At 41.6% G+C, this 22,904-nt stretch overlaps 3 protein-coding genes across 11 annotated transcripts in view; 2 read left to right on the top strand and 1 right to left on the bottom strand.

Moving 5' to 3' along the window:
- srpk2 (SRSF protein kinase 2) overlaps window positions 1-4,626 on the top strand; it is a 74,989-nt gene extending 70,363 nt beyond the window's left edge. For all 9 annotated transcript variants that reach the window (XM_065957014.1, XM_065957012.1, XM_065957011.1 and 6 more), the window contains one exon: window positions 2,752-4,626. In XM_065957014.1, the coding sequence (XP_065813086.1) occupies window positions 2,752-2,936 (185 nt within the window). In that variant the 3' untranslated portion in view covers window positions 2,937-4,626. The remainder of the gene's footprint in view (window positions 1-2,751) is intronic.
- A 616-nt stretch (window positions 4,627-5,242) lies between these two features.
- adck2 (aarF domain containing kinase 2) lies at window positions 5,243-9,894 on the bottom strand. The gene is made up of 8 exons (XM_020660153.3): window positions 8,657-9,894; window positions 8,410-8,556; window positions 8,050-8,178; window positions 7,781-7,876; window positions 7,330-7,608; window positions 7,107-7,235; window positions 6,786-6,839; window positions 5,243-6,297 (listed from the first exon to the last, which is right to left on the bottom strand). Exons 1-8 carry the CDS (start codon window positions 9,536-9,538, stop codon window positions 6,157-6,159), a joined length of 1,857 nt encoding a protein of 618 aa, XP_020515809.2. The 5' UTR covers window positions 9,539-9,894; the 3' UTR covers window positions 5,243-6,156.
- Window positions 9,895-12,552: 2,658 nt separating this feature from the next.
- The window catches only part of si:dkey-82f1.1 (DENN domain-containing protein 2A), a 35,526-nt gene continuing 25,174 nt past the window's right edge, over window positions 12,553-22,904 (top strand). Inside the window, exon 1 of the mRNA XM_020660628.3 lies at window positions 12,553-12,992. The gene's annotated coding sequence lies outside the window, so the exon portion shown is untranslated. The remainder of the gene's footprint in view (window positions 12,993-22,904) is intronic.

Genomic DNA, 22,904 nt, shown 5'->3' with positions numbered 1-22,904 from the left:
TGCACGTCCCTACTCTATAAACATCCAAATACTTTGCTGTGATTGTCTTAATCGTCTGACATACAGTGAGCAGAAGGGTCGTTCGATCAGCAATACTTCAGAATAGTCTAGAGTCAAATGAAGAAATATGAATGCATTCTGTTAGGAGAGACTTTGGCAAACCCACTTATTGTTGACAAAACAAATCATAGTCGGGTTTTAGGCTCTTTGTAAAATTCAAGCTTTGGGGAGAAAACTGTCAATTTAAATGGATCAAAGTGCAATCAATAATAGTCTCTGATAACGCTGGAAAAAGCAAAGGAAAGATGAGTTGTAGTTCATCCTGAACACAGAACAGCAAGTCTCAGGTCTTAAGTGTGTCATGCACCTCACTGCCTCTGCTCTTTGTGAGCCTGGTAAGTGTATGGATCTGTGATTGGTACAGCTGATAACCCCTGCACTCTCACATTTGTTCTCCCTTTTTCTTCCTCCTGGTCTCCCTCCCTTTTCTGCTCATATATTCTTCATAATGTGTCATGAGACCTGAATATTCTGCCTTTGATGTTGTCTCTATCCGAGGTCTGAGCCTGCACTTGATGTCTCAATGTTCTCCCTTTTATCTCTTGGCGCTCTGTTAATCTGCTCCGACTTTCTCGCTCCGTCTCTCTGGGCTCCTCCTGTCTGCCGTGCTGCCTTCGGCCGCGCGTTGCAATCTAGCGGCCTCGTTACCTTGTAGCCTTGTTCTGATTTTCCCTGAAACATCCAGGGGAAAAGAGGATACACTAATTAGAATCCAAACAGTTTTAAATTTAACTTCAAACGATTGTTAAAAACAGCATTTTATTGCAAGACCTAATGCTAAAGAAACAGCTGTTAAGTCTTTAAAAGAAGGGGGTTCCTTTCTCCCATCTTGTTACAACCATGTTCTGTGCTGGACTATCATTAATCATTCTCTCATACTTTTTTCTTCTCTGTCAGTCTTGTGCCCCCAGCAAATCATTTTCTTCCTCTCCTAAATAATGAACACCTTCCTCTGCTCGGCCGTTTCCATTAAATCACCTCTTTCTTCCTGTCTTTCTCTCCTGATGTCTGTTCTTGTTGGTTTTGGTCAAAAACTCCACAGCTTTTTACTCACAGTAGTGTGACAGCATTTCACTAATGCGTTCGATTTCAGTCTTTGAGGGGGAGCTAATCTGCAGAAGGCTGAGCTGCTAATCACCATATGCCATCATTAACGTTGAGCCTAGTCCGAACTGACAGTTTTGTTAGCTCGTCAACATTATTGTTAGGTAGCACAAAACTGTTAGCTAGGAGTTCACACCTTTCAGAGTCTAACTTCTATCACTGTTAACAGTCACGTTAGCTTATTATCCAATATTTTGTTTTCAATTAGAATATGGCCCACTGTTTTTCTATCCATTGTCCATTCAGTTTCTAACCAATCGGGGAGTAGTGATATGATGACAATTTGTCAGATTCCCACTGTTTATAAGTTTTGCATAACAACATTTCAACTGCCAACGCTCAGCGTGACATCAGAGGAAAATGGCTGTTATTTAAATATGGTCAAAGACATCTTATTAAAAGGTCACTCCACCTGAATGACCCTCTAAGAATAACTTGCTCCTCTCTGGTGGAATCCAGCCATGCACACAGTTTTTGGAACAGAACATTTGGATATTTGATTTGCATTTTTGTGTGTGTGTTCTAAACGTGGAAAAGCAGCAGCATAGCAACATCTTTTTTTTTAAATGATGTCCCTGTTACTCTAGATAAACGGCTGCCAATAATACCACATCTTGGCTGTAGTATTGAAACAAGCTTTAATCTTTATATTCAAGAAAAGGGCCTCTGTTTTATGTAGGCTTTTGTTCTTTTTACAGTTAAAAGGTGCATTTTTTTGTGATAAATATGAATAAATTTATTACAAAGAAAAGTCTACAGGAAAGCCTAATATTTAGCACCTAGGTGATCAAAATGTAGTTAATAGCTAATTAAAACAGTACTTACTACATTATTAATACATGTAGTAATGTAATACTCTCCATCTGTAATTCTGGCCTTGGTATTATTTGATATCACGCCAAAGTTTAAACAAAACTTTGTGGCGTCTACCACCTCTATTCTGGACCATCTGCACACTTCATTATGATTCTTTTATGAAACTGTTATCTACAAAAGAAATAGTCTCTGTGTGTGAACACTGCGCAGTGTGTGTTTTGTGTAGTATTCTGTATTCTGAGTAACAAGGATGACCCCATTTCTGAAAAAAAGACGTTGCCGATTTCATTGTGTGCAGCCTGAATTAAATTTGTTCAGGTTGATGCAAGAACCTATAATGTCTTAATGAGTGAAAATTTAAGACAAGTCAGGTCAAAAATATTGTCAAGGCTAGATATCATGAGAGTATAATACTAAGGCTGTTATCTATATTGTTCTTATTTTAACAAATTCCAAGAGAAAACCAGAAAACAATATAACTATCTGTCTCTTGTTCTTTTCTGACTTCTTCTGACTATTTTTGGCTAATAAAAAAGCACAACAAAATAACCCTATATCAGGCTACAGCACAGAATATTTGAGAGTCGGACCCATGATAAATGGTAATTTCTTGGAATTTCTTTAAAAAAGTAGGATACAGAATATCTACTGTCATGTCCCAGAAATAAAATCATGTTTTTTGGTGGACCCAACTCTTTCAGTTTTGCCACACTCTGTTCCCTTTACTTTTTTGTACTTTAATTTACTTGTCTCCCTGTCGTCCCCCTGCAGGTGAGCTGCGGCACATCACCAAGCTTAAGCCGTGGTCCCTGTTTGACGTGTTGGTGGAAAAGTACGGCTGGGCGCACGAAGACGCCGGCCACTTCACCCACTTCCTTCTGCCCATGTTGGAGATGGTGCCTGAGAAGAGGGCCTCTGCCGGCGAATGCCTCAACCACCCCTGGATTAACTCGTAGCCACAAACTCTGATCATAAGCCCTCCTCCTCCCCCATGTCCCACCAACAGTTAGCCCAAACATCATCCCCTGGTGGCAGCTCCAGGAACAACAGCATAGAGAGAAGATAAAAGACAAACTTAACCTTTCTACCCTGTCCAACACATCCATCAATGCTTATCTTAGTAGGCTTAAATCCAACAAAAGCCCCACATTTTTCCCAAAAGGAATGTTAATACAAGCTTATGGAGATAACATGACATGGTAGCTGTGTCTTCCGAAACATCTCCCAAAAAGAATAAGATAATTTATAGATGGATGCTAAGAGAGATGACTTTTCTTCTTCTCTTCTGTTGTCAAGATGTCAGCCAACCCCCTCATATGTTTTCCCTTCAACGTGATTCACATTTTCAACCTGTTTGGATCCAGTCATGGGCCACTAACAGCTGCTGATCTTTTCATTGAAGGGAAAGAAAAGTAAGAGCCTAGAGCTCCATCTGCCATGACCTTTACATAGCCAGGGCCTTATAGACAGACAAGAGTGTTTGTTTTTGGCAGAGAGAATGAGCACATGTGCCTGTGCTCAAGATCTGCCTACAGAGACTTCTCCTCTCTATTTCCAGCCCAGGTACCCCTTCTTCCCCCTCACTCTGCTATGGAAGAAGCACCCACATGGGACTAAAAGTTTACACCCTTATTTCTTCAACAAATCAAAACCCTTTTCCCATTTTGGTCCCCCCTTTACCTTCCTTCCAAAATAAACCGCATGCTCCTACCAGGGGGCCACCGCAGAGAACTGGAGGTCAGCCAGTCCTCCAGGGGGCACCACATTGACAGTTGCCACTCTGACAGTGTGGGATGAGCAGAAAAACAAAAACTAGAATACAATCAGTTAAACACAGAGGAGGACTGTTTGGTCTCTTAAGACTTTTTTTAAATGCATGGAGGGACTGATGGATCAGCATGAGCGGATATAACAAATGGAAGATGGATGCATCATTTTATTAGTGCATTAAGCTGGTTTCTTTCTTGTTTTTTCCCCTCTTGGACCTTGTGTTAGAAAGAATTGCATTAGGTTATTTTGGTGCCCCGTGTGAGGAAGTTACAACCCCTTCTTCTTCAACTTTTGACATTCCTAAATCTTGGTCCATAATTCCTGACTTTTATTCCTAAGAGCAATTCTGTTGAGTCCTGCTGTGTCACGTTTACCTGATCTGTTTGGTACTATTCCCTCATGTTTCCCCTATAGAGGAACCTTTTGATCCCTGAGCGTCTCCAGAAGGGGGATGGTCGCACGGAGGTTGCACTTGTCTTTGTAGATGTCCTTCAGGGATTTGAAATCTTTGTACATAGAACTGAGATCTGGCAACGCAGATAAGTGGACAACGTTTCAACACACAAGCATCATTCCAAAAATCAGAGGCTGCTGTCAGCATAACTTGACTTCCTCTTGATACAGCCGCCATAGCTCCGGCCCTTGAGGAATGTTCAGACTGAACTGTGCCACCTGATGGCAAATGAGAGTACTGCATTACCACACACTGCTGCTGCTCTCAGTGCCAATGCTCCACTGGATCTCTCCACTTCTCTATTTCTGTCTCACTCAGACACGCACACACACACACACACACACACACACACACACACACACACACACACACACACACACACACACACACACACACACACACACACACACACACAAAGAAAAGCGCATCATCACAATTAGTCCAGTTGCCTATTTTTCGCAATAAATGAAAAAAGATGAATATAAGTAAATGGTGAGATATTTTTAAAAACTATTTAATTCATTTAAAAAAAAAGGAAAAAAAGAAAACAACTTTTCTCTGGTTGTTGTGACCGTGACAGAAACTTGTCTTATACTGAGGTGATTGTGTTTGTCTATTAGAGATGTTTTTATTTCTTTTGTCATTATTATTATTAATTAATATTATTGAAAGGTTTTTTTACACAGTTGTCACCTCTCCCTCCCTCCTTACTTGAACAGTGCTGCTCTGTCTGGGCTCTAGATGGTGATTAAAAGAAATCAACAGTTTTGCAATAAAGGGTATGTGATGAGTTTTTTTTTTGCACCAAAACCTCCTGATCTCACTCTTTCAGCCATGCTGACTGTTCTTCCTGATGACATTGACAGAATTGCGTCTCTTGTCTGTGTTTTTCATTGACAGATTTAATAAAATTGTAAATTAATGGATCCTGTGCCCTTGATGTAGTGAGTTTTCTGCTTTGAAAGTTGCATCAGTAAACCTGATCATGATGAAATACAAATTTAGACAAAGGCCCAACAAAGGAAAGATAAAGATTAGTTATGGTAGATCCATTTTTTCTTTATTGAAATGTCAAAATCATAAAAGTGTAACGAGAATGAAAATACACAGGTCAGTCGTGAGTATCATTAGCTAAAGGCTGTCAATGTTACATAAAGTACATTGTGTCTCACACACTAAAGCAAGTCTGGTCCATTAGACAACGTTATCTATAATGCAAATAAAGGAGTGATAAAACACACCCTGAGATCAATATTAAAAGTAAATATGCTTTTGAGAATCCACTAGGGATTTTGGCTGTATTCTCTTTTAGATCTTAAATCACAACAAATGCTCTCTGATGCCATCTGTGTGTCTGCCAATGTGTCTGACTCCATTAGAACTCGATAAACAAGTGGTGCCTCATGTAAAGCATGCACACTCTCTCTTCAAGTTTATATCTGTATGTCAAATGTTTCTGCCACAACGTACAAGAAGAAATTACAATTCAACGCCACAAATGATAAAAGTGGAATCGGCAAAAATGTAAAACTCACTGAGGTATTTACGTCTTCTACGCTGTTAAAATGAAGTGATAGGACAGGGATCTTGAAACCACATCTTCAGTTGTACACTTGTAGAGATCTTATAATACAACTCTGACCTCTTGCAGCGGGGACTCCAAAAAAAACAACCCCTGAAGGTGTTTTGTGTTATCTGTCTTCAAGAAGTCTTCGCAACAGATCTTTTTATTTCCAGGTGGGGCAACCAAAGATCTAACATGTGTCAGTAGATCCCACTGATCATCTATGTAGCTGAGATCTGGTAAAGTCAACAATGTGAACTCCTTTTCTTGTCACTAAGATGAATGCCTGACAGGTGTATGTATACTTCAGCTATACTACGTGGTAATAGATGCCTTACAGTATTGTGTGTGATTAGCTGTGCTTTAGCTGTATATGTGTGTGTGTGTGTCAGAGCAGTGATGCACAGTTCTTTAGCAGCAGGGGTTTGGCCAAATCCAGGATGTCCAAGTTGGGATCGAGTGACCTGCCCAGACCCTCCAGCACCATGATGGCAAACACGATAGATGCAAAATTACTCTCCAGCTTCACCTAGGAAAACAATTAGTAACAACATAGGTAAGTTATAGACATACTGTACAGAGATCATTTTTATTGTCCAAGTTCACTGTCTGCTGTGGGGTTAACAAGCCCTGTTTGTGAGGTTAAAAGCTAAATTAGTTGTTAGATCATGATTATTTCAGCTGCTTTCACCACCAAGATTGTATCCTTATGTATAAACTAGCATACATACTGGGGGAATCCTTTTTGAACCCTGAAAATTGTAGTAAAATTAGGTACAGTGAGTTCCGATATCAGTCTCACAGTACAACACATTTAATGGTGATGTTCATGCTGGTTTTACTTACAAAATGAAAACTGTTTTCAAACATAAAGCCGAGACAAAGAACTCAAGAATGGCATTTAAAATACTTAAATTTAAAAAAAAAAGTGTGGTCCATCAGCTACATAAGCTAGATCCCCTCAACAACACAAAAGATAATAATGCACAAAAGAAATGTAACCTCCAGATGTTCTACCTTGTGTTTGATGAGTAGACCAAAGACTCTAGAGAGCAAGTCACCCACTTGGATCTAAAAAGGCAGGAAAAATCCAGACATAAAATGACATCATCAAAGTTAATGACAACTTCCAATGGTCAGATACCTCCTGCAGATGGATTGTTGGAAATGTATTGTAAATTGTTGCAATAATAATCACAGAAAAAAAAAAATCAGTTCCCTAATTAATGTCCATTTCAGCAAACTCTAGCAACACGAAAGACATGAAAGTATGGTCACCATCCTAAAAGATACCAACCAGACACAAATAAATGACACAGCAAAATTCTCAGTTGGTACCTTTCCCAGAGAGAGGGAGTTGCTAAGGGCATGATCCACCAGCAGGGCCATCTCCTTCTTAAACTGTGGCACGTCTTGACAATCATTAGCTCGAGCATGATTCAGGATCAACTCTGCCACTCGTTCACCCTGAGCAAACAAAACAAAACCGCAGCAGCAGTGATTCCCAGCTGGATGCTTTCTTTGTCATCAGATAAACACCTGTTTGCACCTCCTTCATTACCTGTCGTAGCACCACAGCAGTGAAGACCGATCTGAAGTTGGCAAGATCATGGTCACTGAGCTGGGCTATGATACCAGCGTCCAGCAGAACCAGCTGGAGAGGATATGGCTCGGGCCTGACGCTCACCACCACCGTGTCCCACAAGTCAGTCAGGGTCGTCTTACCATGGGTCTCTGCTGATGTACCAGAACTGTCGCTGGAACCGGGAAGAGGCCCCAAACACTGGACAAGAATGTTCCCAGGATGGAGATCAGCGTGGACAAAGTTGTCAATAAAAACCTTGAAGACAAGACATAATGATGGAGACAAGGTCACAACAGAAAGGATGAAGTAAGGATACAATCTGACGCCTAAATATATTAAGACCAACAAGTATAATGTCTTTTAGTACATCAGAACACACATGAAAGAGTTGAAAGCAAAGATTTTTATTACAGGTGACGTATCTTACCATCTTCAGCATGGTGTCTACGCCCATCCTGGCTATCCTCTGCTTCACCTCCTGAGGAACCTCAGAGCCCAGGTAGTTGGATATGGGCTCACTCTCCTGAACAGAAAAAAACACATCAACAGAAACGAAACAAATGGGGCTACATTTCTGACGTATCCAATCTTTTTGATTTCATTTTGCAGAAGAAGCCACTGGAATTTTGTAAAGTAGGTTTGAAAAAAAAACCAATAATTCCTTAATCGTTCAGTCATTGTGATCCCTCTACTCACTTCAAAAGTTTCCACTAAAATGGTCCTGGTGACAAAGGGTCGTAACGGAGTTGGGAATTTGACATATTTCACGTCACGGAAATTCTCCTGAAAACGCTCCATGTTTGTGGCCTCAAAACGCAGATCAATCTGTAATTAAAAGTCCAGTTAGATCACTGAAATAATCCGACTATTGAAGCCTTCTAAACGCTCAAGTGCTTTTTTTTAATTTATTTGATAAAATATACTACAGTATAGTCCAACGCTTCAGTCCAAAAAAAAAAATGTGGCCCCCATTCAACTGATGAAAAGGGATTAATAAGTCGAAAAAGTGTGATCAAACTAATGACATTTTAAACGTGGAGAACTGAATGGTCCTACCTGTTTGGTCATGAGCTTCTCGAATTCCTCAACTATCTCACACAAACTGAGCCACTTGAGTCCAGGCAGGCAGTGCAGAAGCCAACTGCCTGTTTTCATCAGCAGTAGGTCAATTTCCACCTGCCTTCTGACACCGGGATGCACCACCTGCAAAACATCGGAAACAGTTTATAAACACCTAATGAAAGGCGTGAAAAAGAACACTCGATCCACCAATTAGTGAGACTATTATGTGCTTTTCACACACCTTGATAGCCACAGGTATCAGATGCTCCTTCACTGCCATTCTCTCTTCATGCCAACCCTCTGGATGACCTCGTTCTTCATGGCCTTCCTCCTCCTTACCGCAGCTCAAAAGCTGCCTCAGAGACCTCACCACTCCTCCCAGCCCGGGGATCTCCCACGCTTCTAGCAAGTCTTCCTTATCCATCTGCTCAACCAGCGACTGGAAGGCAGGGTCCTCCACTTGGTGCGCGTTCGCCCAGCCTCTGTACACCTGGGCCACGCACCCCGAACCCACTGGCTCTTTGCTCTCAAACACTAAAGCCCTCCTCCAGTCCTCTCCAAAAGCCCTGCGGAGACACTGCTTGGTGTGGGACCAGGGGTGAGGGCGCACCTTCACGTGGAGCCTGGAGAAGCGTTCGCAAAACTCCCGGGAGAAGATGTCCCGCCTGGTGCTGGCCCACTGTCCCAGCTTGATGAAGGTAGGACCGGATGTTTCAGTCACCCACAGGAGAGCGTCCAGCCAGTGTGAGGCCCAGCGAGCGGACACCAGAGCCAAGGGGGAAAGGAGAAGGAGAGGGCCAAATTTTAGGAGCAGCACCAATGCACGGAGGCTGAGGCGGAGGAAGAAAATTAACTTGTGCACTTGGACTCTAGCCACAGACTTTCTCTCCACTCTTTGAGGTGGAAGAGTTGCTTCTTGGCATCTTGCTGCACAGGATGATGCACTGACTGCTCCCAAGCACAGGAATGCAACCCTTGGTACCTGGGTTAAAATCTGCCCTCGTTTCTGTAACAATGTCTTGGAGCTCTGGAGGAGTCTGGTTCTGTTAAAGAAGCCAGCTCTTTGGATAGTGCACCTCAGGCTGAAGAGGACTGCTTTTGCCCCGAAGGCCATCATAGTCATGATGTGTGTTATAGCTCAGTCCAGGAGGTGAATTGGTCCACATGTGCCTGTCTTCAGCAAAATCATCAGTGAAGCTTATGAAGATATGTTTTCTCCACGCATGCAGGACCAACCATAACAAGAAAGAAATATTCTCGACTGATGCTACATCAATAAACAACATTCATCTACGAATCCATGCAGCTACTTCAATCGTCTTGCATTGCTCTTTTTCACATAGTCCAGAATTGAGATGATTCATCGTTTAGCAGGCGCAATAATCGTAAAAACACCATCCATTGGCATTGAAGACAAGAACATGAAAACATTAGAATGACAGCCGCTTCACTTCCGGGTGTGACGTAGTACCGACTAGGTCACGTGACTACGTCTTAAAGGCGAGCGTTAAAGAAAAGAAAGAAACTTAGCAGTGGGGAGGGGAAACAAGAAAACAAAAACAGCTGGTTATCCGCCAATTCAAGACGGGTTTGTTTGTTCGTGTGTGCTCACTAGCTGTGTGTCATAATGTGTGTTTAAGATTTACAGAAAAGCATTTATTTTAGAGAGGAGACCAAGCGAAGCTGCAATGAACACTTAGTTGGTCCCTGGAGTAGTTTAAGTTAACTAAATGCTGAACTACTATCTCCTACTACAACTAGACTGCACATAAACAGTATACTAAAAATAAAAAAAAAATAAAACTTTTTTTTTTAAATACATGCAGTGACGGCAACTGCCCTGCAGATGGAGACATATCCCAAAGTATTCGCTGTGCTCGACAAGGTTCACCTCCTAAAGAAAGCCAAAGGTATGGATTGGGAAATAACCTATTTGGGGAATTAAATCGAGACTTATTGAAGTTTTTCCACAATACATAAAGAAATAGCCTACTATTAGCCATTAAAAAGTGGACTCTTGGTTTCGATAGCATGTCGGCTGTAAACGACAGGAAATGAAACACCTACACATTCTAGTTGTGCTGTTGATTTGTTGTTGACAGGCAGAGTGAAGTTTACAGTATGTGGTCTTTGCATTAATGGAAGTGGCACTTAAAGGTACTTCCTGGTTGGGTTGCTTTGTGTTTTCCTGAACAAAGTTTCCCAGGTGATCTCAGAGCAGTTTTATTATTTTTGGTAGGGATGTCTAAGGCAGTGTCTGGCTCATAAAGGAAAGGAGGAGGCAGGAAACAAAAGACAGCCTGGGTTTGATTTTTATTGTCGTTTCCTCTGCTAAAGCCGTAGGTGTTGCAAATAGCCGGCCATGCACCATCAAGGACTGAGAACGTGTCCCAGCCCCGTTCCCAGTCACGGTGTGAGTGCCCTGGACACTAGGCTCAGTACGCTCCCAGGATCCCAGCTGTAGGCCTGATAGAGGACTAAGCTACACAATAAGGTAGGATAAACGCCAAACAGATGTTACTAGCCCCCACCTCTCTCTCTGCCCCCCCCCCCCCAACAACCATTGATCGACAAGCCAGGCCTTTCAGATCTCTCTTGCATTTCAAAGAGAGGTCAGGGTTTGGGCTCAGAGGTCAGCAGGATGGTTGCTCTGCTGAAGTGATGCTGGTAAAAAAAAAACTTTATGTAGGCTGCTCAGTGAAATGATGCAACAGAGAGGCAGCCACATTCTTTTGCATAATGATGCTTAGCTGTGAAGTACATCTATGTGTCGCTCTATTAAATCACAAGGCAACCAAACCGGGATACATTATCAGTCAGGAATATTTTAACAGCTGAATATAATTTAGAACTGCTGGAGTATTTACACACTTCCAGACGTACAAATAGATTTTTTTTTTAAACTTTTCACACTGAATTTTCTTACAAATTGTTGCACGAGTTACTTGGCTGTTCTGGGACTACAAGTAATTAGTTACTTGATAACTTATTTTGTCTAAACATTATAATCACGATCTTCATATTGCATTTTTAATGACAAAATCCAGAGTTATCCAGTTGGCAGTCATAGACTACAGAGAAAAGAAGCCTATCCTAACAAGTGACAAACCTGTACTAGCATGTTTGGCATTTTACAAATAAATGTCCCTAATTGTTGAAATAGTTGCTGACTGATTTTATTTTAACCCAACCAATTCATAAACCAATCAATTTATTTTCAACCTCCATGCCCCAACATTAGTTTACTATTGTAGATCACATCATATTGAGGAAAACATTTCAGTCTGATAAGTCACTTTATTGGCTGCACTTCAACATAAAAGTGCATTCTCTAGGCTTAATGTCATAACATAAAACATAATCCACTAGCCACATCTTTATGAATGACATGTTCTCTATAAATAATTCAGGATTGGAAAACAGTTTGTCTGTAAAAGCATAGATGTGTAATAATAGACTTGCCCGCGAGGTCCTGTGGGGTTGAGCAGGTTAATGATTATCCCACTGGTCATCAGTAAGCATGTCCAGTCTAGTTTCCTGCTCTCTCTCTTTTTTTCCCTTTACTCTTTCCTCTGAAACATTGAGTGCCTCGGCAGCCCTGGGCCTGCTGCTAAGCTAGAGCCAACAGTTTGTTTTCCCTGAGCAGAAGTCAGTGGTAATCAACCCAAACACTGCCAAACCATTTTCTGACACAGCATTCAGCACACTGCACTGGTGCTTCTACACTTCTGTAGATGTTGTTGACAAGCACATGTCAACAAATAAACAAAAATGTTACCGAGATAAAATAGATGAACATGTTGTCCCCTCATTGAGACAGAAGGAGGGGGACCTTGGGCTTTTAATTGGCTCCCACAGGAGGCTTTTATTTATGTGTTCAGTTGTGCTCAGCTTTGCCCCTTCCTGCTCCGTGCCTTCCTTCTTTTTTTTTGTTGAGCAGGACACTCGGTTTCCTCGGCAACTAGGGCTCCAATCGCCCCGGCCAGCTGCAGATTAGTTCAGTGGTGGGGGGGGGGTTGTGGTGGGTGGGAGGAGATGTGAAGGGGGGTGATGATGGAAAATGGAGAGGGAGAGAGAGAGAGAGAGAGAGAGAGAGAGAAGGGAGCAGGAGAGAGGGGGGTGGGAAAAGTTTGAGGAGGGGAGAGAGGAAGAGAAGGAGCCACTAGCGTCAGTGAGAGATAGGAGTCCGAAATGAGTGAGTGTGCTTGAGAGTGGAGAAAGAGCTGTAAACATTTTAAACCCTGAGGCTGGACAGGAGGAGGGATTTCCCTGACTTTGTGCCCTTTGCAAACTTTTTTTTTTGTGCCCTTGCGGAGCTGTGTCTTCTTCTGTGTGGGAGGTACAGGCAGGGGCTATGCAAAGTAAAAGAAGTCAGAGGCAGGGGTAGGGGTTTGCAAACCGTGGAAAGAGAGAGAGAGAGAGAGAGAGTGACAGAGAGAGAGAGAGAGGAAAGAGAAAAGGAGCTACCCTGCAAGAAAAGAACCATGCAAGTGGATGCTGTCTTCTGCAGGATCAGATTACACAAAATGAGAAACTACTCTAGGAGCACATCATCAGGGCTCAGCCAGCTCAGAGAGGTAATGTGTTTCTGATTCTCTTTAAAATGCCCACAAAAACAAAGGCAGCAAAGTTGTTGTAAAAGAGATGTTTGTTTTTTGTTCAGCCTGTTGAGCACAAAGAAATGTAGTTGATACACTTTCTGACTTTAGACAGCAATCAACCCAAGTTGTCTGCTCAGTCTGAAGGTTTTCATAATACTTAGGGCATGTGCATCCACTTATGTGCAGCATAGATGTACATCATTGTGTATGACCTTGATTGTTCAGCAAGCGTGTGTGTGTGTGTGTGTGTCCATGTACAGAAGGTACATCTGTTGCCTGTTGAAAGCACTATGGACATGGATGTGTTTTTTTTTCTGTGTTTATTTGGGCCGTATTTCAGTACTGGCTGCTTTGGCTCCAGTTAAAGGATATCTAAGTGTTGCTCAAGGAGCCGCTCTCAAACTGTCTGCACCAAGTCCATTACGGTTGCCCACAAGAGACTCACTGAAGTCTCTGAGCACACGTGAGCACAAACACACAAACACACACACGCGCGCACACACACACACACACACTGAATGGCTGTCAGCTCTCATCTGCTTATTAAATGAAAACAAATGTGTAGATAGATGGTTTGGCGGCTTCTTGGATTACAGTCACAGTGCAAACTCAAACCATCACATTCCAAACCGGCTTTTTGAGGGGACGAGAGAAAAGGAGAGAGGATAAGTGAGATGAGCATTCTTCGTGAACAAAGGCACCTCTTCATGCGGAGGTCCAGGGCCTGCATTGTTGTGAGGAGGCAGGGCAAGGGCGGAAACCTCCCCAGGGAGGACATGGGAGTTCAGCCTCAGGTGGCACAGAAACGTCAACTTTTCAGAGATTAGACGTAGACATGTGTTAATAGATTCATGACTGACCATGCAACTCTTAAGTGAAAAAAAAAAAATCCTAGAAGGGTTATGAAAGACAGAATGGGTGTCAAAGATTTTTTTTTTGAAAACATTGCATTTAAGTCTTTGGTTAGTTCCTGATGGTTACATTTTGAACATTGAATTAGCAGGACATGCAGGAGGTTTTTGTAGTATGCAGAAAAAATGGATAAAAAAGCATAAATAGTGACAGAAACAGTGGCTTAATGGACACTGAGTTCATGTCAAGTATTTTTAAACTAATGAATGAATGAAAAAAAAACACAATTACCGGTAAGCCTTGTGATGCCTGGCCAATATATTGAAGTAAACGACAATAAAAGCAAAGACCAATTGCTAAAAATGGAAAAAAAAAACAAAAAAAAAACACCCTGAGTGACTGTTTGATTGTACGTTACAGTTAGAATATTATGTTCCAAGAGAAAAAGAAGGACAATGATTCACATCCTTTAATCACAAGCAATTGCATGACTAGTGAGTGGAGTTTTTATTGTAAACAATTACAATTGTGTTTGGATTTTTCGGCAGAATGCACCCTAACAGCCAACCAAACATCTGGAATACATTTCTTATCTCATAAAATATTTTTGATGTTTTCATAATGTCCAGAAAGATTGTGAAATTTGCAAACCCATTGTCTTCTCCTCTCTAGGGCTGCATTGTTACATTTCTGACAACATGTCGAGCTGCAGGGACAGTTTTTACAGTTAGCATTATTAGACGTGGCTTATTTACGAGGTCAACTGCAGTTTTGTTTGCCAACACATTGGGAAAGTTAATATACCGGCCTGAGTGCTAACTGATGTTTTACAACTGCTGTAGGATTGTAGTACCTTATAGGAAATGTTTCCAACATTGTTGCTTTAGCTAGTTAGCCATCTCCTATCATCTAAAAAAAAAACACAGCTTTAATATTTATTATGGCTGCCACTAGAAGCTGCTGTTTAAAATGGGCAAAGAAACTAATATAATTTATTTTGTCACGATGACAGCAAACAACAAAAGCACAGTGTAAGCATGTAGAGTGTTGAGGTGGTCAAAGCTGACAAAATGTAACCAGTCATTGATTAATGATCTCAAACGTAGTGGCTGTACTATTTTAAGGTTAAAGTGAGGCTTTTTAATCGCAGTAACAACGTGAAATAAAGCAGTTGAAGCAAAAGAAAACAATTCCGCATTTATCATCTATTCATGTGCTCACATGCAGGACTTCAGGAGAGGCCTTGAGCTAGGCTGCAGCTTGAGCGAGCTCAGCCTCTTCTGCCGAGCTTGTTTAAATGTAAGACTCCTTCAGCGAGTTGAGCAAGGCCATTGCAACAATGATCGCGGTTACACCACATACAAACAAGGTACATCGTATAAGTGTTAAAAATGCAGGCGGAAAGGAAGAAAGGATGTCATATTATGTATGTCAGATGTTCTACCAATGGTCAGAAACACCACCAGACACCTTAGAGCTTGAAGCAAATCCATGGATCGGTTTAGTTTTTTTTACCCGTGTGTTTTGAATCTCTTCATTTGAGTCGAATGCTGCTCTGTTGAATTGCCATACCAGAGTCCAGCAGGAATGTCTGCTGTGTCCTATAGGCAGTGACCCTTAAGAGATGGTTATCATTCAGCCTCCGTAATCCATCTCAGCAGTTCCTCAGGCCTTTAAGTTCAGTTTGCTTGGCAATGATTAAACCCAAAAGAGGGATCCATTGAACATGCACATCCACACTGGGACATTTGATTGCATTGTTGTTTTTTTTTTAATGTGATAGACGCTGAAGAATTGTGCTTTATTTACGGCCTCTTAAATGCAGTGTTATTTTCATGTTGGTATAAATGAACAGCTTCAGCAGGTTATTAGGAGTTTTACCGACCACAAATCAACATTCCTCTGCTCTCCTGTGTCTGTCTGTCCTTAGGTTGTATTTACTCAACTGGGCAAGGTTGAGAGTTTATTGAATTTAGCCTGGCTGACTCTCTGGCGCTGTGTAGAGAAGGTTTATAGAGTTGGAGATAAAGAGACAGGGACTGGCTGTCTGCAAGTCAGCACGGTTGTAATAAGCAGGCTGCAATCTTGTAAAGGGGGCTCTGGTGTGTGTTACCAGTGTTGCCATCACACACATAATGTTCTGTCAGATTGGGTCAGTTGTTTACATTCTGAGTCAGGGGCAGAGGCTAACTGTCTGCATGACTGCTGTGCGAGACAATGTGCACTGTGGCGGAGGAGAGGGTATTTGTGACCTTGGGTGCATCACTCAATCGTTCTCCCCCCTGTGATTCATTTTACCCTCAGAAATACACTCATTTATTCTCAAGGCACCGTCTTAAATAGTTTTATGTTTTCCTCATGTTTCTGTTTCCTTTTTCTTTCATTCCAAACCAAATCACTGACACACTCATACTCATGGCATTCTCTCTTAGTGAATGTCTTTCACACTCTGTGACTCAGGACTTCTCGCACACTCACTGGCATAAACACCCGCAACACATGCAACACATGCAACACACGGGGGACTTAAAACTTTACTCGGTGGGTTTTTTTTTTTTCCTTTTCTAAGCATGCTTTGTAAGGAGGAAAAAAGTCAAGTCCTGAAAACTCAAACACCAGATCTTGAGTATCATGACAAGCCTGTCATCTCTCACAACTGAATCAGCATTTTCTTTTCCCCTTGGAAGTTTGCTGAGGTGGAGGAATCGGTCTTGATGATTGGTATGAGTCACTTGAGAGCATGTTTCATCCAGGAAAACAGAGCTCAGCTCCAGACTGACACTATGGGTTTGATTTACAAAAAGTTAACTATTAGATGCCTGTTTCAAATGTAGCCACAACTTACACTGACTTTTAATGAATACGTTAAACAGGGATGGGCAACTTTGTGTCAAAGAGAGGGCCTCAATCACCCTGCCAGAGGGCCGAAATTGTAGGACACTCTTAAGTAGACAACTATGATTACTTATTATGTAATCAAAGGAACAAATATCTAGCTTTCATCAGCATTGATTGATGCTACCAACATTCATATTTTAAACTCAAATGCAATTGTAAATGCTCGATTTTATGTGATAAATACAAAATTAAAGACATGTTAAGTTTTTTTTTTCCAAAGCCATAAATAGACTGGCTGTCAAAGAATATATTGCACGGCTAAACAGGATCAAGGTGTCTGCTGTCGAACATTGTCATTGGTTTGCTAAGTGTGGCTTTCATTAGCAGTGCTAGCACCACAAGCCTTGTATGTTGTTGTCCACATGGCTGTTATGTATGGCTCCTGTCGAGTGGTTACATACCAGCTCAACTCACCTGACTAAGCCGCCATACTACTTTATCTGAATCAAAATACTTCCAAGCAGTTCTGACAAGCTGCTGTCTGTGAACTGCGCTGGTATATATATCTGGGTAGGAGAGCATTATGGCAATACTGCAATAGCCATTAACCAGAGCTTCAGCTTAGACACAACATTTGATCGCTATTGCAGGCATGAATTCATCAAACTATTTTAAAACTTTGTTTAAGTGACTAATTATTCTGGTGCCGACATACAAGGTAGATGTTTAACTGTTTAGTTGACTTGTGTGTGTGGTGGTACGTGGGTGGGTGTGTGGGTGTTTGTGGGCGTGCTTGCATACCTAAAAATAGTTGACTTCTTCTTTGTTCCACATTCAGCTACAGGGGACCAACAAAGAGGGGGGCAAATTTAAGGTACCCAATAGGTCATACTTGTGCAAAAGCGTGTTTCAGAAACCCTCTTTTTTTTTTTAACCTTACTAGTCTTGAGACAATATGAGCGTACTTTAACTTTACTTTCAAAATGTTCAATCCTAAAATATTTTCCAGTTCAGTTGTCCCACCCATGGTTTTTAGATGCTTCTCAGTCTTCACTTGTAAGAATGCAATTTGTTTGTTGATGCACATTACCACACAAAAAGGCCTACACTTTGTTGACTAATAGTCCACTGATGTATTAAGTGTGTGTAAGTGTAAGTTTGTGTGTGTGTATGTGTGTGTGTGTGTGTGTGTGTGTGTGTGTGTGTGTGTGTGTCTGGTAATGGATGGAGCCAGTGAGATTTTTCTTCTCTATTCTTTTCTGCTCAGTAAAGTGACAGCAGGACTTTAGGACGTTACAGCCCCTATACCCCTCCTCTTACAGGAACTGGCTTTTGACAGGCACTCTGCAGGACGGCCTGCAACTTAAAGACCCCACCGGGTCAATCTCCTGCCATCCCTGAGCTTCTGCTGTTGCCACAGGGACATGCTCAGAAGGAATGTGTCCTGTGGCGATGGTAAAAGAATTCCTCTTGTTTCAAAGTTGCGGGGGGGGGGGGGGGGGGGGGGGGTGTATTGTCTCTGGTGATGGTGGATGGCCATGAGCTGAAGTCATGATCAAAAACCTCCCTCACCCCCCCCCGCCTCACTCACACATACACACACTCCAATCCATGGATAATGCATACCATCTTATAGTGCATTAACCTGTTCCTTGTCAGAGTCAAACTAACACATGAATATACATGCATGCATGGATAATGCATACCATCACACTGGATGTTGGAGGCATCTTGCAGCTGGCCACAGTATTTTCATTGAATGCAACTTTAACCCTGCCCAGACGCATTTTCATGCAAACACTCTCGCAATGTGTCGCTTGCAAGCTGTTGCTCTGTCCGGCATTTTCACTATGCTTTGTATATGAGCTGAAAGAAGATTCAACAGCTCTGATTAGGACACAGTACAGGCTGAATCTTTGTCCTGCTGTGTTGGCTATACAGGTGCAGATTCCCTAGCAGGTTTCACATAGAGAGGGGAAAAAACAGAGCAGGGTTCACTGCAAAGCGAGCCTGATGAGGACCATCCCAAACTCGGTTTGGCTTTTGCAACTTGAGCCAATCTGGGAATATGCTTCCCTAGCATTGCCTTGAAGCAAACATATGCAGGCAGACTTCAACACAAACATGGACTTGAAGACCAGAATATGCACAAGCACATACCCAAACATACTTCAACATCCAGGGACATACTGTTCGTGGAATTGAACATGTATTTTCCATTTGCTTAACATCCCCAGCTTGGAAAAAGAATTTGTATGTGGCGAGTGCTGCCGACGGGAAAGGAATGTGTCCATCTGGGTTCAAAGTGTGACTCTTATGTGGCTTTGCAGCTCATTGATTTAGGCTTGGATTGCCATGTTATAATGAGCATTCCAAGCAAAATGGGAAAGGTTACCGCATGCTTTGTTAGTTTAGCTATGTGCAGCGTGTGTGAAATATTCGAGATGGAAAAACTGTAAGAGCAATGATCGTCTAATAATTTTTGCGTGGAAGTGTTCCAGTCTACTTCTCCGATCTTTTCGTTTCTTTTCTTCTCTTCTATTCTCTACGTTGGCAGCTATGGCTGAGAATGAGAGGAATTTTGTTTACCTGTTAATTAAGGGATTCAGTCTATAATGAGAATTTAAAAAATGTCTAGAGCTTCATCCAAGTGTAACAACTTAATGAGTGGATACTCCAGACACTCTGCAGACACAGAGGAGCTTTGATCATGCCAAATCATTTCTAAACACTGTCTTGTTAAGTTCCAGAGAAGGGAAAGCAGTAGTTATGTCATTGTCTGTCTCCAGTGTAATGACGGTTCCAATTATATCCTCCTTTTTAACAGTTATATAGCTTCCTGTTGCCTCTGTAGTCAAGCTTGGTATATTCCTTTATTGTTTGGATATGGACAGGCCAATGACAGAACTATACGTTTTTTGCATACATTATTTCTTTCCTTGTACTTTTCAGTTTTCATACATTTTACTGAAATATATTAAGCAATTAGCTGATAAGCAACTGTGTTGTTGTTGTCTTTGCAGTTTCAGATATGTTAGAAGTAAGACTTGCTTTTGTTTACTGCCATTTAGTATTACTGTGGGTTTTTTAATAATATAAAAAATATCTTGTATGTCTCAGGCGTTTAATTTAAAGAAACTGAAACTAAATGAGAAAAACTGATCATTAGATTAGGCTGACTAAATCTGAGTGTTCAACCATTTAACTTTTTGCCACTGCAAAAATGGGCTCCCCAATTGTTGTTCCTTAAGCACTGTAACTTTTTAATTTCCAACAACAAAGCATAGAGGTCATGTGTTTGGTACATTTTTTCCTCGAGTTAAGTTTAGGTTGCTCACTCATTTCTTCGTCCGCTGGCGGTCTTGGCCCAGGCCCACAGTTGTCGGTCACGGGGTGTGTGGAGGTCAAAGTCGTCAGCTCTGACTCTGACTCTGGAGTTTACACTCCGGAAGAGCACTTTCCCAAGCTCTCGCCTTGCTTTTCTCCCTCGGGGATTGACGGGTGAATTATAAAAATCTGTTTCTGTACAGGCATGCGGAGAAGCTGAGGAGCTGACGGGATGGGAGAGCTCTGGTGGGAATTTGCAAACGGATCCCCTAAGATGTGAAAGAGGGAGAAAACAGGAAAGAGTAGGAAAGTAGAGGATTTTGGCGTTGCAGCTCAGCTCAAATACTGCGTCTTGGAGGAGAAATCTGATCCAGGCCCCTGTGAATAATGTTAGTGTGCTCAAGCAGCCAGGTTATTGTTGAAAGGATCTGTAGGTCCACTCACTGCTGCACATTCACTGTGGCTGAGCCGGTTTTAAAGAGGGAAGGTTTTGCCATTAGGCTCACATTTTGTGTCAGCACAATGTAATATCAGATAGCTATAAATACTGCTCACTGTAGGCAGTCTTTTTTTTCACTGTGAATATTCAATGACACTTCCTCGTGTGTGTAAAACCCAGGCCCTCTGGGTGTTGTTAACAGCAGAGACAGGTATTGTCTGAGGTGTAAGACATGCCATGTCTGTCTCCTGTGTCTAAGGGCATGGTGAAACACAGTACAGCTGTGGTTGTGGATGACAGAGGTTTTGTGTGTCTACTACCCTTATAAACCTCATACTTTGACTTTCATCACTGCTTGCCAAACAGTAAAGCTCATTGCCAGGAAGGGCTCCATAGCTTCTTTTGTTTGGCGAGCTTTCCTGTAAATGGCCTTACTTACTCTGTCAGTGATAATTTACGCTTGCTCAACCACAGTGCACAAACCACAGGTGCATCTACACCTAGGTCTTATGTTTTACTGCAGAATGAGCCAATGATGTGAACTTATTTGTCCTTTGAAGGAAGGCAGAGGAGAACATCAATATTTAAAGGGATAGCAGACTTTTACGTTTTTGAAATGCTCTTTTTTTTCAACATGAATGGATGGAGATTTGTCTTTGACTTGGAGTTTCTAACTCTGCTAATGGCTCTGAGAATCTGTGCTTTGGCAAGTAAGTGGTTTAAGCAGTTAAGGCTGGCATGCTAATGCTGATGTTTAACCAGTATGTTTTAAATGTTAAGAATCATAGTTAAGCGCATTTGATTAACTGTTGAAATAACCACATTTTTGCAATACTCTGCAAGCATCAGATGATCTGCAACGTTTTTAGAATACCTCAGGTAGGATAGTTGGATATCTGTGGAAATGTCCATAATAATCAATGCAATGGTAATCAAGTTATTTTCACCCCACAACAATGCAATGGATTGACCTAGCAAAAGGCAGACACTGCCATAGTCTGTTATTGCATTGCTAAAACAATATGGCTGTGCAAGAGCAGAGGTACCAGATATTTAAGTATATGAAAATGGGAGAGAAAGTTATCTGCCTCGTGTAGAGGATGTGGGTTAAATAAAATCAATTATCCTATCTTCTTGCATCTAATCATGATTCAGCTGATCCCAATGTACAAAGAAAAGTTTGCATGTTGAGTCAGCCAGCCTCATCGAAATACATTACTATTGATTGATTGATTTTATTTTATTTACGTGTCTTACTACAGAGCACCCAATCCTCATGGGTTTAAAAGACACCAGAAATATAGTTGCAGTGATCTGAAAATTCATTACAAGTCAATATAAGGTTGCAAGTTCCTTTTACAGCAGAACTTGAGCTTTCCGTAATCGTCCAATCAGAAGAAATCAGCATTAATGGACATTTTACTAAAAAGTACATACCTTATGCCATCATAGATGTGACAGTTAAACAGAGCATGAATCTCTTCCTCAATTTCAATTTCTGTTAATATTTGTTCTGAATGGCCACATTCAGAGATGGGATGGAAAGCTTGATTTCATATGGCGTAATGAGAGTTGTAGTGATGGGAAACATCTTCCAAGCAGTCAGGTTGTTGGACAACTCAAATGCTTTGGAAGTACAGTTCTTTGGAAGTACAGTTCAAACCTCATACTTTCTCAACATTGACCAATGGCAAGTTCCATAAAGTTGGTGTGACTGCTGCATTGTCTGTGTTGTAAGTTATAAACCCACCCGTATTGCTTCATAGAAAATGATTCAGATGCTGTGAGATGATTCAACTAGCACTTCTGTTTGTGGCATGCAGAGGTCTTTAGCTTTATTGAATCTTACAAATTGGCTCAGGAGTGCCTCAGCTCCAGGTGTACCTAATGTGGATTTTATTTAACAGAAGCCATGTTGGATGGGGATGAGTAGTCCAAAGGGAGATACGTTTAAAAACAGGCCATGGGATGAGTTGGCATTGGCACTGGTCTGTATTGCCAGTGGTGGAATTGGTTGCAGACTGGAGGTGACTCAGGAGCTATGCTGATGAGAGCGTTCTGTATTTGGGGAGGAGGGGCTGACAAATCTGTGGGAGGGAGTTGAAGGACAGATGCTCCAACTCTGCAATGAGATGTAACATGACACCCTTTCCCAGATGGGGGGGATTGAGAGAGATGTGTTTGCTCTGCCTCCAAGGCGGATTAATACTCCTTCACTTCTTTCTCTCTTCTTGTTGGGATTATTTTTTTCATCGAGAGACTTCTCTTCTCATTGTTAAGGCCTCTTTGTATTTGTTGGGCAATATGTTAAAAAAAGTGTAGTTGAGATGGAGGTATTTCTTAATAATTTCCAACAGGTCAGTCCAGGTTTTGTTCACCATTTTATCAGGCCAAAAATGTAAAAAATCTCCCGCTTCCAATGTCAATTTTGA

This window comes from Labrus bergylta, chromosome 7 (genome assembly GCF_963930695.1).
Source record: "Labrus bergylta chromosome 7, fLabBer1.1, whole genome shotgun sequence".
NCBI lineage: Eukaryota > Metazoa > Chordata > Actinopteri > Labriformes > Labridae > Labrus > Labrus bergylta.
The sequence above is the reverse complement of the archived record's forward strand: the minus strand, read 5'-3'. Positions and strand labels throughout refer to the sequence as shown.

Coding starts and splice junctions, on each gene's coding strand:
- adck2 (XM_020660153.3), bottom strand. CDS start 9,538: ATGACTATGATGGCCTTCGGGGCAAAAGCAGTCCTCTTCAGCCTGAGG. Junction 8,179..8,409: donor AGAAGCTCATGACCAAACAG/GTAGGACCATTC, acceptor TTTTAATTACAG/ATTGATCTGCGTTTTGAGGC. Junction 7,236..7,329: donor CTGCTGTGGTGCTACGACAG/GTAATGAAGGAG, acceptor TTGTTTGCTCAG/GGTGAACGAGTGGCAGAGTT.